The sequence below is a fragment of the Mirounga angustirostris genome, unplaced genomic scaffold (assembly GCF_029215605.1).
Source record: "Mirounga angustirostris isolate CCGP_5_RB_7025 unplaced genomic scaffold, mMirAng1.0.hap1 SCAF_3, whole genome shotgun sequence".
In the NCBI taxonomy this organism is placed as follows: domain Eukaryota; kingdom Metazoa; phylum Chordata; class Mammalia; order Carnivora; family Phocidae; genus Mirounga; species Mirounga angustirostris.
The window spans coordinates 186132728-186145820 of NW_026991711.1; the positions used below are offsets into that span (position 1 = coordinate 186132728).

The 13093-nt window shown below is 37.6% G+C and overlaps 1 protein-coding gene across 18 annotated transcripts in view; it reads right to left on the bottom strand.

The window, feature by feature from the left end:
- Window positions 1-13093, bottom strand: part of TRIP12 (thyroid hormone receptor interactor 12) — a 141892-nt gene that overhangs the window by 38288 nt on the left and 90511 nt on the right. For 8 of the 18 annotated variants that reach the window (XM_064587208.1, XM_064587207.1, XM_045867789.3 and 5 more), the window contains 10 exons: window positions 12454-12602; window positions 9436-9471; window positions 9261-9356; window positions 8289-8381; window positions 7927-8088; window positions 5460-5528; window positions 5204-5369; window positions 2293-2410; window positions 2013-2172; window positions 63-216 (listed from right to left, as the gene is read on the bottom strand). In XM_064587208.1, coding sequence (XP_064443278.1) covers window positions 63-216; window positions 2013-2172; window positions 2293-2410; window positions 5204-5369; window positions 5460-5528; window positions 7927-8088; window positions 8289-8381; window positions 9261-9356; window positions 9436-9471; window positions 12454-12602 — 1203 coding nt within the window. The remainder of the gene's footprint in view (window positions 1-62; window positions 217-2012; window positions 2173-2292; window positions 2411-5203; window positions 5370-5459; window positions 5529-7926; window positions 8089-8288; window positions 8382-9260; window positions 9357-9435; window positions 9472-12453; window positions 12603-13093) is intronic. The other 10 variants (XM_045867792.3, XM_045867791.3, XM_045867790.3 and 7 more) reach the window with 3 other exon arrangements.

The following is a 13093-nucleotide window of genomic DNA, read 5'->3' on the forward strand; positions in this document are numbered from 1 at the left end:
TTTTATCACAAATATTACTCACATGACAATACAGTACTACTATTAACTCAAAAAGTACTTACTAGTGTTAGTATTGGCTAAGGGGTTAGGTTTTCTCTGAATGGCACGTGCTGTTCCCGTGTCCTCATTGATTTGCTGCATAGAATTAAAATCAATAGTATAAACTCGTCCCAGAGTGGACAAGCTTATCTCATCCTCACCGACCTGATGGGCTGCCTGAGAGCAAAGAGAGAGAAACCTTGAATATAAACATGGAGAAATTTATTAACTTAAGACACAGTGGGACCCTCCATAAATGCTAACTTACATATTTATTTCATCAGGTTTCACATGGTGAAGTAAAAGAGTATGGAAAATTTAATAGTGTGGAAATGACAAAACCCATTCATTCAATAAATCATTTTTAATTAAACACAATTATACACGACAGGCCCTACAAAGTCCCCAGAGACATAAATACAGATAAATTCCTGATGAAAGATCCAGTCATGTAGAATCACTGACATGAGGAAGACACCGTTTGTATTAAAAAGGCTTTTAAGACACTGCTGATAGGAAAAATAAGTTATCTATAAAATCATAGTATCTAATTCTTAGGTTAAAATAGTATTTACTTCATGGATTTTTAGCAGCCCACAAAATCTTGTTTAATCAAAATGATCCTACAAAATTATCCTTAGGTAAAAAGACTTTCCATTTAAATGACACACCTGGACCTAAGAGAGTAACCCCTAGGGTGTGCATGCGTGCACAGTACATAAATAAAATGACACACTTTGATTAACACTATTTGCTTGAGATAAGACAGCCAAAAGATGTGCTAGAATATAATAGTCCAGTCTGTGGAATTCCTACGTTAAATGAAAGACAGGACTCCTCAAGTGTTAGAGAGTAAGCTAACAGGGAAAATGCAATTAATAAGACAATGCTAAAAAGAAGGCAGCTTAATGTTAGAAACCATGGCCTGCTTACACACTAAGGTGAACACCACACATTAGACCCATCACACCTCACTTCCTCCTAAAAGCTGGCTCGGAATGTGGATACTTTTATAAGAACTTCTGATTTTATAATGTACGTCAATGGTTTCAAAGTTGTTTTTCAAATATTCATTTTTAAAAACTAAGTGGTAAAAGACATCTTTAAAGAAGAATGTCTCTTCAAGTGTGATGCTCTAAAAAAAATTCAAGTATCACAGATTGGAAAATATAGTAAGACTTAAAGCTATCTCCTACATTGAAAATGTTAGTAAATGATACATGGTATTCCAAATAATGCAGTGACCTGCACTTCCTAATACAAGGCAATTTTCCTGACTTGAAATATTTCAAGGCATACTTAATATGGAAGTTAACAAAACCAATACAACCACACATAAAACCTTCACAGAAAAACACTAAATATTTTGGTGCATCTCCTTCCTTTTTACTATTGCTCTTTCTCTTATTTTGCTGAGTGCCCCAAAGAGTCATAGAATTCTGAATATTGTGTTCGTTTTTCATATCCCACTTTATGTCATTAAAATTTATCCCATTAACATCTGGACTACATATGAGGCTAGCTGGTATCAAAACTTACTTAACCATTTCACCTAGACTTCGATACTAAAATTGTTCCCATGTTTTTGTTCGTAAAAGTGTGCTGAAAAACAGCTATTTGTATGTAAGTCTTTGCTTATGGGAGGCATCTTCTGGGTAGGAAACAGAAGGGACTTTGAAAACATATAGCCTGACTCCTCCAATGTTTCCTTTTAGAAATGAGGAAACTATGGAACAAAGAACTTAAATTACTTGCTCCAAGTCAATCGGGTAGTTAGCAGCAGAAGCAGGACTAGAACATCATGTTTTCTGACCTGAACAGAAATGAGGACCTTGTTCTCAGGAGACAAAATGAGAGAATCTTGAGTTAATTCAAAATTGAGCACATTTAAGTACACATATCCACCTCCCCACTCCATCCCTACGCCCACTCTCCGCCAAAATAGACATATTTAAACGGTACGATGAAACTACTACCTCAATGATCCGGCTGTCAATCCTGTTATAGGGATGCCAAAGGCCTCGGTCGTCACGCCACTGCCATATCGCGCCATCTGTGTTCTGCGCATTTCCCTTCTTCAGCATGGTATCAACTGCAAAAATGCCTTCTTTTGGTAAACATGGCATAAGTTCGCTGAAAACAAAAGTGCAATTATTTCATTAAGTAGCTTCCTGAACTATTAGTAAATGAAAGAGCTCTAAAGTAAAATACCCGCGAATAAGCCACTGTTGTTATTATTAGCCCAATCTTTACCAAATCAGAGATGTCAGTTCATATAGTTCTTGAGGACTTCGTGGAACAAGATCAATCTGTTCTTGACAGCTTCCATTAGCGGCACCGCACAGGAGAAAGTGAAGTGTCTCTGCAATGTCTGCACAACCAATAACAGAAACCACAAACCCATGAAACTAGTTATATTACCTAATTTAAAAGACAATCATTCCCATGGGGGGAAAAACAATCAGAAGTATTTTCTTACAGTCAACTATACATGAATAAAAAGTAAAAAAATTTATTTTCTTATAAAGCAATATACTATAGGAATTAAAAAGCCAAATGAGCTCTAATGAAAACCTAAAAAGAAATTTATGAAAATTTTAAGAACTTCTTTCTTTAGGCTTCAGTCTGAGTCCTAGTTGGACATTTAAACAAAAATCCATGCCAGAGTATTCAGGAATTTTTTTATTTTGTTTTTGGTTTTATTTGTGTTTGAAGAACACAGTGCTTTGTTCAAAAGCGCAGTCAACATACTTTTTTTTTGCATTTAAAAAAAATTTTATTGTTATGTTAATCACCATACATTACATCATTAGTTTTTGATGTAGTGATCCATGATTCATTGTTTGCGTATAACACCCAGTGCTCCATGTAGAACGTGCCCTCTTTAATACCCATCACCAGGCTAACCTATCCTCCCACCCCCCTCCCCTCTAGAACCCTCAGTTTGTTTCTCAGAGTCCATAGTCTCTCATGGTTCATCTTTCCCTCCGATTTCCAGCCCCGTCATTTTTACTTCCTACTATTTTTTTTTTTTTAACATGTATTATTTGTTTCAGAGGTACAGGTCTGTGATTCAAAAGTCTTACACAATTCACAGTGCTCACCATAGCACATACCCTCCCCAATGTCTATCACCCAGCCACCCCATCCCTTCCACCCCCCACCACTCCAGCAATCCTCAGTTTGTTTCCTGAGATTTAAGTCAACATACATTTTAATCCCCGATTCAAATATATTTGTCTTTAATTTAAATATATTGAAAATGGTTGGTCAACACAATAAAATGTAGAAATTACAAGCATCTGAAAATTACCATACTGTGGTCAGGAAGTAATTACCTTAAACACAAGCACACCAACTTAATACAAAGGTCATTAACATATTCTCTACCCTAAGTTTCTAATGCCAGAAGACATCAGTTTATAGAGGAATCTGTATGAAAACCAGCCTGATGCAAGAACACTGTGACATGAGGAAGTTCCCATTATCCACAGGTTTAGTCATTCAAATAACTAAAAGTATAGATGGGGCTGGGTCTTTGTTGTGGCTGGGTTCCTGCAAATACTGTACATTTGCAAAATATAAACATTTTGTTGAAGTGTTTTGATAATAATCATTAAGTTCTGTTATCGAGGAAAGTATTAACTATTGATTTGGGCAAAAGTGTGGACAGTTAATTTACTGCCCCACATAAATTTCACTGACAGTAATTAAAAATATTTTAAATTTCTTGAAAAAGTACAGTTTTGCCAACTTTCTTAAGAAATGTGAATACATGGCAATGTTACATTATAAGGATTCTTTTAAGTTTTTTTTTTTTTTTTCAAAGAGATCAGAGGGTGACAACATGTTTCCTTTGTGTTACTGCTGAACAAAGAAAATCTAAGTCTAGTGGCCTCCAAGTGACAAATGTATGGCAAACTTCATGGAGTAAGCAAAGGGGAAAATAGTCATCATAAGGAAAAAAAGAAAAAGAAAAGGAAAAAAATCCAAAATAATAAAGCAAAACAAAAGTCAGTGAACAATTTCCCAGACTCTTTTTTAGAGAAATGCTGTGCCAGGCGGTAAAAAGAAAAAATCTGTACTCAACCTTCGGGAGATGGTCGGCATGGCAAAATTCAAAGGGCTCCTAGGGATTTTAATAAGCAACATGCACTGCGACTACTCAAGACACAAAGTTAAACCTTTCCCCAACTTCTCACTTTGTTCATGACATAAGCTGTGCAATTTTCTCTGGAATACCAAGTTTAGGAGTGATTCAGTGCTTTAAGAGGTAGCTTTTCAATAAAACATCTCAACAACACGACTTTCCTGCAAAATGTTGGGCCAATGTTGTAATTCACAAGAAACGTGACTAAATATAAAGAATGTAACATTCTATGAAATATTTTATTCTGAGACAGTGATAGCAGAGGCTGTTTTGTCACTGAATACCATCACTAACGCCCCCACGGTGATATCCCCAGAGATAAGAATGAAAAATACAAAATTACCCATGCGTTCCTATATGCATTCCATATAAATGTGATCAACACTCTAGCTGCAATAATCCTAACATACAGGTGTGTTTTATGAAGCCCACTGTCTTCTGACATTACCTTGCAAAAGCTACGGTTTATGAGAGAACTGCAACAGCAGTGGAGCAGTGCCGTGAAACCGTATGGATGGTAAGGGTGAGAAGGGCTTGGGAAATACAAAGGCAGCAAAGATGAGAGAAATTCATCCGTGCAAATAAGTTTCAAACTTCTGAGGGATGAAAAGCACTGTGGAATCAGATAAACTGCTGGAAAAATTCTAGAACGGGCAGAACAGACTACCGAGGAGCAGAAGGCAGGCCGCTACTGGTAACACAGAACTCCGAATTCTCCTGATGAAGCATCACTACGTAACTGCTATTGGAGAGAAGGCAATATCTTGCATTTTTAGCCCTAGAACCACCAAGGATAAAATTTTAATATACTAGAGACGTTATGAATTGCACAGAAAGCACTACCATGCTGTCCCCACACAAATTTGTCATACAGCAACAGTTTTCTTCCTCTACTCTCCAGCATCTATGCTATTAGCAAGCTCCTCTACTTGCCTATGTTGATTTTATTTATCAATAAACACTTCTGAAAAACCCACTTCTCTTGCCTGAAGTAGGATAACAAGTGGCACTTACTTTGCTTCATAAGTTGGACAGCTAAAGTTGGGCAGTTGGAACACATCAGAGAAAACATGCGAACCACCATAATGAACATCCCAGAACTTAAAATGGGTGGAGTCACTACCAATAGCTGTTGAACATTTGTAAGCAGATCTTTAGAGGCAACCTGCTGGAGTAAATTCTTCACAAACAGAATAGAAAAGATACTGTTATATCGTGATTCAACAATTTAACAATTTCATGAAAATACCACCAAAGATTAAATGTTTACCTCCTCATGTTGGAAGTTGTCCACTAGACGTGCAAAACAAAGGCAAGTGCTTTCGACTGACTTTTTGTCCTATTTTTTATAGAAGGAATAAAGTTTATTAATATAAAATATATCACTGTCTTACATCACTACCTAATTTTCTTCCTAACCCCAAACTGCTCAAGGCCGGCTCAGTTACATGTGAGCCTTGAAAATATCCAATGAGCCTAAGCAAGGTACAATCAGTAACCATCATGATTTCAAAGCAAACAAAATCATACTGAGAGGGCGCCTGGGTGGCTCAGTTGGTTAAGCGACTGCCTTCGGCTCAGGTCATGATCCTGGAGTCCCTGGATCGAGTCCCGCATCGGGCTCCCTGCTCGGCAGGGAGTCTGCTTCTCCTTCTGACCCTCCCCCCTCTCATGTGCTCTCTCTCTTTCTCTCTCTCAAATAAATAAATAAAATCTTAAAAAAAAAAAAAAGAAACAAAATCATACTGAGAGAACTTCTCTCCTCTGTTAAGACCCCAATAAATAAGAGTAAATATACAGAAAACAAACAACTTTTATGCTTCTGTAATTTCAATACTTAACCACAAATTAAAATAAACATCATTCTAAAAGAGCATTCCCATTTTTAAAACATACATACACTAAAAAGTTGGAAACAGTTCAGTATATATATGTGTGTGAACCAGAGGCTTACTGATGTGAGAAACTAGGTGTCAATTTGCTAAATTCACTATGAAAACAATGTAGAAATACTATTACAGTGGCCTCGTTGAGAAAACATATGAAATATCCTTATAAAAATGGAAAGAACAATTTAACGGCTTAGTAAGTCTTTTCATAGTGTTCTTTTTTTCCTAATTGATAAATGGGTTTCTGATATAAAAACCAGACTGGCTTATACAAAGTTGAGAATAATTCTGGTATCATAAAAGCCCTATACCTTCACTATCAGTACTTAAGTCTAGAAAGGGTGCTACAAATAATAACATGCCCAACAATTTAACTTTGCTGATTCTCATGTTTTTTTCCAAAATAAGGTACTGAAATCACACCTAAATAGAGAATGTATTTCTAACCCCGATAAGCACAGGTTATCTCAGCCTACCAAGTTTTTTTTATTTAAAAGAGTGCACGTGCACATGAGAGGAGGGAAGAGCAGAGGGAGAGGCAGAAGCAGACTCCACTGAGCAGGGAGCCCAACACAGGACCCTGAGATCATGACCCAAGCCAAAAGGCAGACACTTAACCAACTAAGCCACCCAGGCACCCCTCAGCCCACTAAGTTTTTAAAATTAAATAAGCAAACAGGGGCGCCTGGGTGGCTCAGTCGGTTAAGCGTCTGCCTTCAGCTCGGGTCATGATCCTAGGGTCCTGGGATCCAACCTCGCATCGGGGTCCCTGCTCAGCGGGAAGCCTGCTTCTCCCTCTCCCACTCCCCCTGCTTGTGTTCCTTCTCTCACTTTGTCTCTATCAAATAAATCTTTAAAAAAAATTGTTTTTTAAATAAGCAAACAATGAATGGCACAACTTGTATCTTGATCATCTTAGAAGCAAAACATTTCAGAGTGATTCAATCTTTTTTATAGCTCTCTTACGTAAATCTCTATATAACGTATTCTCTGTACCAAATTTTCTGAAGTCCAATTTCTAGGGATGCCTGGGGGGCTCAGGTGGTTAAGCACCCAACTCTTGATTTCAGCTCTGGTCACAATCTCAGGGTCATGAGATGGAGCCCCGCACTGGGCTCCGTGCTCAGCTTGGAGTCCACCGGAGATTCTCTCTCTCTCCCTCTGCCTCTATCCCTCCCCCCACTCGCTTGTGCACTCTCTCTCTCTCTCAAAAGAAAATCTTCAAGAGTCCGATTTCTAAAAATCTTTTTTAGCAATAACATTTTAAGACATTAATTTATATTAAAAGAAAATTCAATTTCTCTACAATGAGGCTTAAGCTTAACTCACTGTCCTCCACGCCAGATTCTGTAAGCCCTGCTTCTCGTCCTCCATCACCTGGTGTGCCAATTCCATCTCCTAAATAACTGCTCCTATCTTCTCCAACTTCAGACAGTCAGTTTGCAGTGTCATCTTGCCTCTGATCTTAGCCCACATCCTCCTAGTCTTTCCTGCAGAACCCAATACCTTAGAGGAGAGATGATCGCCCCAAAAGGAAACTCTGATCAAATCACATAGTAAACACTCAATGTTTGCTGAAATAACAAACTCATCCCTTAACGTCAAAATACATGAAGATATCAAACATATGACATGCTGTCAATTGGATAAATCCATCAAATTGTATAAAATAACCTAGTATGGTACATGACTGGAAAACACGGGGAAAAAAAAACCAAACCAAAACATGAATCCGAATATTTCCAATTTATATATCCAGTTGGAAGATTTAAAACCCTAGATGAAACTGGCATTTAAAAAAACACAGTAAAAATGTTTTACGGCACATAAAATAGGTTCATGTTTTACCTGATGGGTTAGCCTTTGGGTAAGCAATGGGAGGGAATCTGCCACAAAATGAAATTCATCTGGCGTGATACTCTGGCAGCAATTGGCTGCAATTGCTAGTGCATTTCTTTGGGCATTTATGCTGAAGAATTCTAGATACAGCAAGCAGTCTGCCAAACCACCCTAAAATATAGAAAACTGTTAAAGTGAAGAAATACCCTCTAACAGCAATTAAAAAAAAAAAAACAGTATTAAAAAGTCTAGCGCCATCACTTTGGAAACAGCACGTGTACCTTACAGATACTGCAGGTGAGGGGCTAGCACAAATGTGGATCTAAAATCCAACCTGAAATGAAACCGAGTCCTGCAGCAGCAGCACTTACCGCCTGTAGAATGGCTTTACTGTGTCTTCGGGACAACATCTCCAAGGCAGTCAGGGCCTGCTCCGCCACATCGATACACTGAATAACCTGCAGCTGAGGACAGAGAAATAGGTAACTTAAGGCCATCATTCAAGTGCCTTTCCAGGCGCTTACCTTCTACATGAATAAACAGTATTTTCTCTCATTTCCATCAATCTATACACTGCCTCTAACATGAAACCCACCATAGGAAAGCAGTGATTTAGGAGCTTAAGCTGTAACAGTCAATATAGTTTCCTTCCAACTACTTTGTTCTGTTTTAAGATAGAAAAATAGATTTTATATAAAGAATAAACTAAATCCAATTAGGTAACTTTCAATCTTTCTATTTATAATAAATGGGTTGTTTTATATAACAAATTTTAAAAGTTCCAGTTTTACACTTACACCATATTCCAAGGTTATCGGATAAGGCCAATTTTATTATACATTAAAAAGAAAAAGGCCCTTAAAACAGACCAAAAACAACCTACCACAGACCATATGAAAAAATTTTCTTTCTCCACTGACTCACTTTATGACCTTGAACAAGGCACTTTGTCTCAGCCTTCTCAGCTGTAAAATGAGGGTATAAATAGCTATCAACTTCACTGGGATATTTTCTAGAAATAATGAGATTATTTTAATCAAGTGCTTTAAGTTCTTCTCTGAAAGATTTTATATTCATGTGGTAAATGTCATCATTAAAAATCATAAAACTGAAATGATTCTATAAATGCTTTATTAGCATCAACTTTAAACTACTGGTCTGCTAAACACAAAGTATTTTTCTGGAATCTTGGCTAAAAAATATACTTTGACTAGATAATGAATAAAAAGTCTTTTAAGGTGGCCTTACAATTCGATGTACTACTTTAGAATTCAGAAGTCCAGAGTCTTCAACTTGATTCCCCTAGGCCTGCTTTCGAACAAGCTGAGCAAAAGCAGGATTACCTTTTCTAAAAAGACGGGAATTGCATCTACTACAACAGCAGATGATCGAGGAAGTGCTTCCATCATGTATGTTAAGGCTCGACAAGCATGGTTCATCTAGAAAACAAGGCAGCACTTTTACTCAATAGGAACTCAAAATTTAAGTTAAAAAAAAAAAAATACACCACATACTTACAATATCGAAATTATGCTCCATCTGAAGTAATGTTATCTGTTAAAAAAAAAAAAAGATAACTATTAGAAGCTATCTCTACCCTTAGAGAAGTCCTAGAGGAACGGTTTCTTCCTCTGTGTCAACTGAAATGGAAAGTATTAGTCAAGACCTTATTGTTACAAAAATAGTATCAAGTTAAAACCTAGCACACATACAAAAGAAACGATTATATTAAGGATGGCATGATACTCTGTCTTGGGAACTTTACTAGATAATCATCACCTCTCAACATCCAGGTCAGAAACAAAGCCTTCCTGTTGCTTACAAACAACTGTTCTGGTGCCTGTGGCCCTCTCTCAGATGCCCGTTTAACAGACATCAATAAATACTTCATACCTAAAGAAACAGACCAGCAATGCCCTGGCATTTGTTAACAACTGTCCGGACAGACTCAAGACCACTGCTTCAACTCCTGTGAATAAGCTTCTCTACAAGTTGAGCGAAACACCATTTAACACAGCTGTAAACTTCAAACACATTATTGATCACATCAGAAACTAATTATGCACTAATTAAAACTCAAGTTATTATTGTGCAAATGCATGAGTGAGTCTAAATATTGGATTTATTTTAGTTTCTCTTGTGGACAAGACCTTAAGCAGATTTCAGCCATGTTTTTCAAAGGCAGAAATTCAAAACTGCTAGGGATATATATGTACTCCATCCTCCTGAAGCAGTCAAAGCTACCAAAGAAATTTCCTATTTGGGGAAGCAATCATTCACTGTCTTCTAGTTCAATGGCAAATTTTAAATGCACTGAATTTAAGCTATAAAGTACCCTTCAAATAAATGTATTTAACAACGAACATCAGATATTCTAATACAATATTCACTTAATAGGAGTGCCTTCCTGGGATGCCTGGGTGGCTCAGTCGTTAAGTGTCTGCCTTCGGCTCAGGTCATGATCCCAGGTCCTGGGATCGAGCCATGCATCGGGCTCCTTGCTCAGACGGGAGCCTGCTTCTCCCTCTCCCACTCCCCCTGCTTGTGTTCCCTCTCTTGCTGTGTCTGTCAAATAAATGAATAAAATCTTAAAAAAAAAAAAAAAAATAGAGGAGTGCCTTCTCAGCTCTGAATTATGCTGGTTAAAGTATATCTACATACTCAAGGTCCTGATTACCTTTTTTTGTTAGAACACACACACACTCCCCATTTTGGGGTTCAATGGAATTCAAATCACCTACAACCAGTCATTTGACACCCACTGTAGATTGAAAGGGGTTGTCACGTTAACAGGAAAAGTAACAAGTTCTCCAATTCTGAAGATGGAATGAACATTTTAAGACCATGTTTGGGAAGAACTGCTTTAATTGATTCCTTTTCAACAAAAATTACTATGGTCACACAAGTGAATGGTGACGGATGGATATATATTCACAATATTCAATTTTGATAGAAGATAAATCTGGCCAATTCATTAACAACAGTCAGTATTAACAGCAGGAGCTGACTTCCAGAAGGTCTATTAAGCACTTAAATCTAATAAACATCCAGCAAATTAAGTAAATTAGATTATGTGTCAACATTTGTGCTTAGATTTAACAGCATCTTTATTCAACTAATAAAAACCGCATTTTATATAGTATAAACCTAGTTCTTTTTATTTTTTTAAAGATTTTATTTATTTATTTGGCAGAGAGAGACACAGCAAGAGAGGGAACACAAGCAAGGGAAGTGGGAGAGTTGGAGAAGCAGGCTTCCCGCTGAGCAGGGAGCCCGATGTGGGGCTCAATCCCAGGGCCCTGGGATCATGACCTGAGCTGAAGGCAGACCCTTAACGACTGAGCCACCCAGGCACCCCCCTTTGTTATTATTTTTTAATAAACAATAACATCAACAAAACAGTTTAATTCAGGAAACAAAACCAGCTCCTGGGGAAATGGGGAGGGGGAGCATGAATATTGATACAGGCAAAATATAAAAACACAAAAACAAATACTACTTTCATTAAACATTCAGAAATCAACATGCCAGCCCTCATTAGAGTGGAACTGGTAATAGTTAAATGCCAGTTCTCACTATCCAGGTCTGCATGGCAGAAAGTGAAGAAAGTGGTCCATCCTTCTCATCCCTTGCCAGAGCTGAGCTATCCAACAAGAACAGACAAAATAAAGACTATGTCACCTTGTGTTTCAATGACCTTCATTCAACCGTCTCCACAATTTGATAGATCGACTGAGACAATCTGATAAATCAACCGTATTTGTCAACTTTATTTGCTATGTAAACAAAGACTTAACATGATACTCGGTTTTAATTTCCAATATACTCATACGCTCTGAGTATATTCATGATGTTTATGTTAGTCTTTTGTTAGTGTTTCACTCAGACTTAACTTTAATTTTCAATTATAGCCGATCTCTTTCATCTTGAACTAAGACAACTACCAAGTGTTATTTAAGACTCACTGTGCTCAGGGGCCTACATTTGGTAGTGGCAATTTCTGTTCCCGTTGTTTTCCCATTAAAAAGCTTAAGGAATTAAGATGTAAGTTCTAAACATCAAGTCCCGACTGTGTTGAAAACTCACTAAAAGGTTTTGTTTCTTTTTATTTTTACTGAACATAAAACCTAAGCTGGACGGATCCACGTGCTATTCTCACTCGAAGGTGCTGCTGTTGCACCCAATTACCAAACACAAAACCTTTGTGGCCCACAAAGACAACCCACAAGTGAGCTGCTTATTACTGGCCATGTACCACCAGTTTAAAAGAGAAAGCATCGAAGTTTAGGTATCACCTGATGGGGCAAACAACTTAAAGTTTAGAACCAGTCATTTTAAGTATCAAGAAATAGTAGTTTTAGAAGTCGTTTAGAAAATTTACGAATGCATCATTAGCAATCACTGACAAGATCTAGAAGCATGAAGTAAAAGCACGAAGCCACACTCTACTATCTTTTAGTTCAAACCATGTAAATAATAGTCATCCTTTGGCAGCATTCATAGAACGGAGGTAAAATGAGGGGCAAACTCTCTTACCAAAGCTGGAACGACACTCTTGACAGGAAACCCTCCCAGCGTCTCCTCATTTCCCATAACCAATAACTGACACATTTCAATAACTGCCTGGAGTTGCTGGCTTTCATCACTTGCTTGTAGTCCTTGCAGAAGCTGCTGGGCCTTGGAGCCTTCAGAGGGAGGGAAAAAAATCATTACTTTTAAACATTTAAGGAAATTAGTAGTAGGTCTAAGCTGTGAGACTCTACCTGGTAGCTGGCTGCTCATCTTTCCATCCCAGCGAAAGGCTAGGTCTGTATCAGGGTTAAGACAGGCTGCTGATAATTGAAGACACAATTAAATCGGTTGAATTTATCCTACCTTACAGTGACCTCACAGTATTTATAGATTTTTGTCTTTTAATTTTTTAAAATGACACAACTGATTGGCTCTTACTAGCAAAAAGAAAAAAATATCCGTAAGACTAATATGAATTTTTACCTCTGACAGAACTACTTTTACATACAGACTGAGCAAAAGCTTTCCGCAGGAATAACAACCTGTTAAACAGTGATGCCCAGTCTTCAATGAAAATCCACATCCTCCTGAAGTCCTGCTCAGAATAAATGGAATCCTGGTAACAGTGGGAGGGCAAGAAAATAAAGGCACACAGAGCAATGTA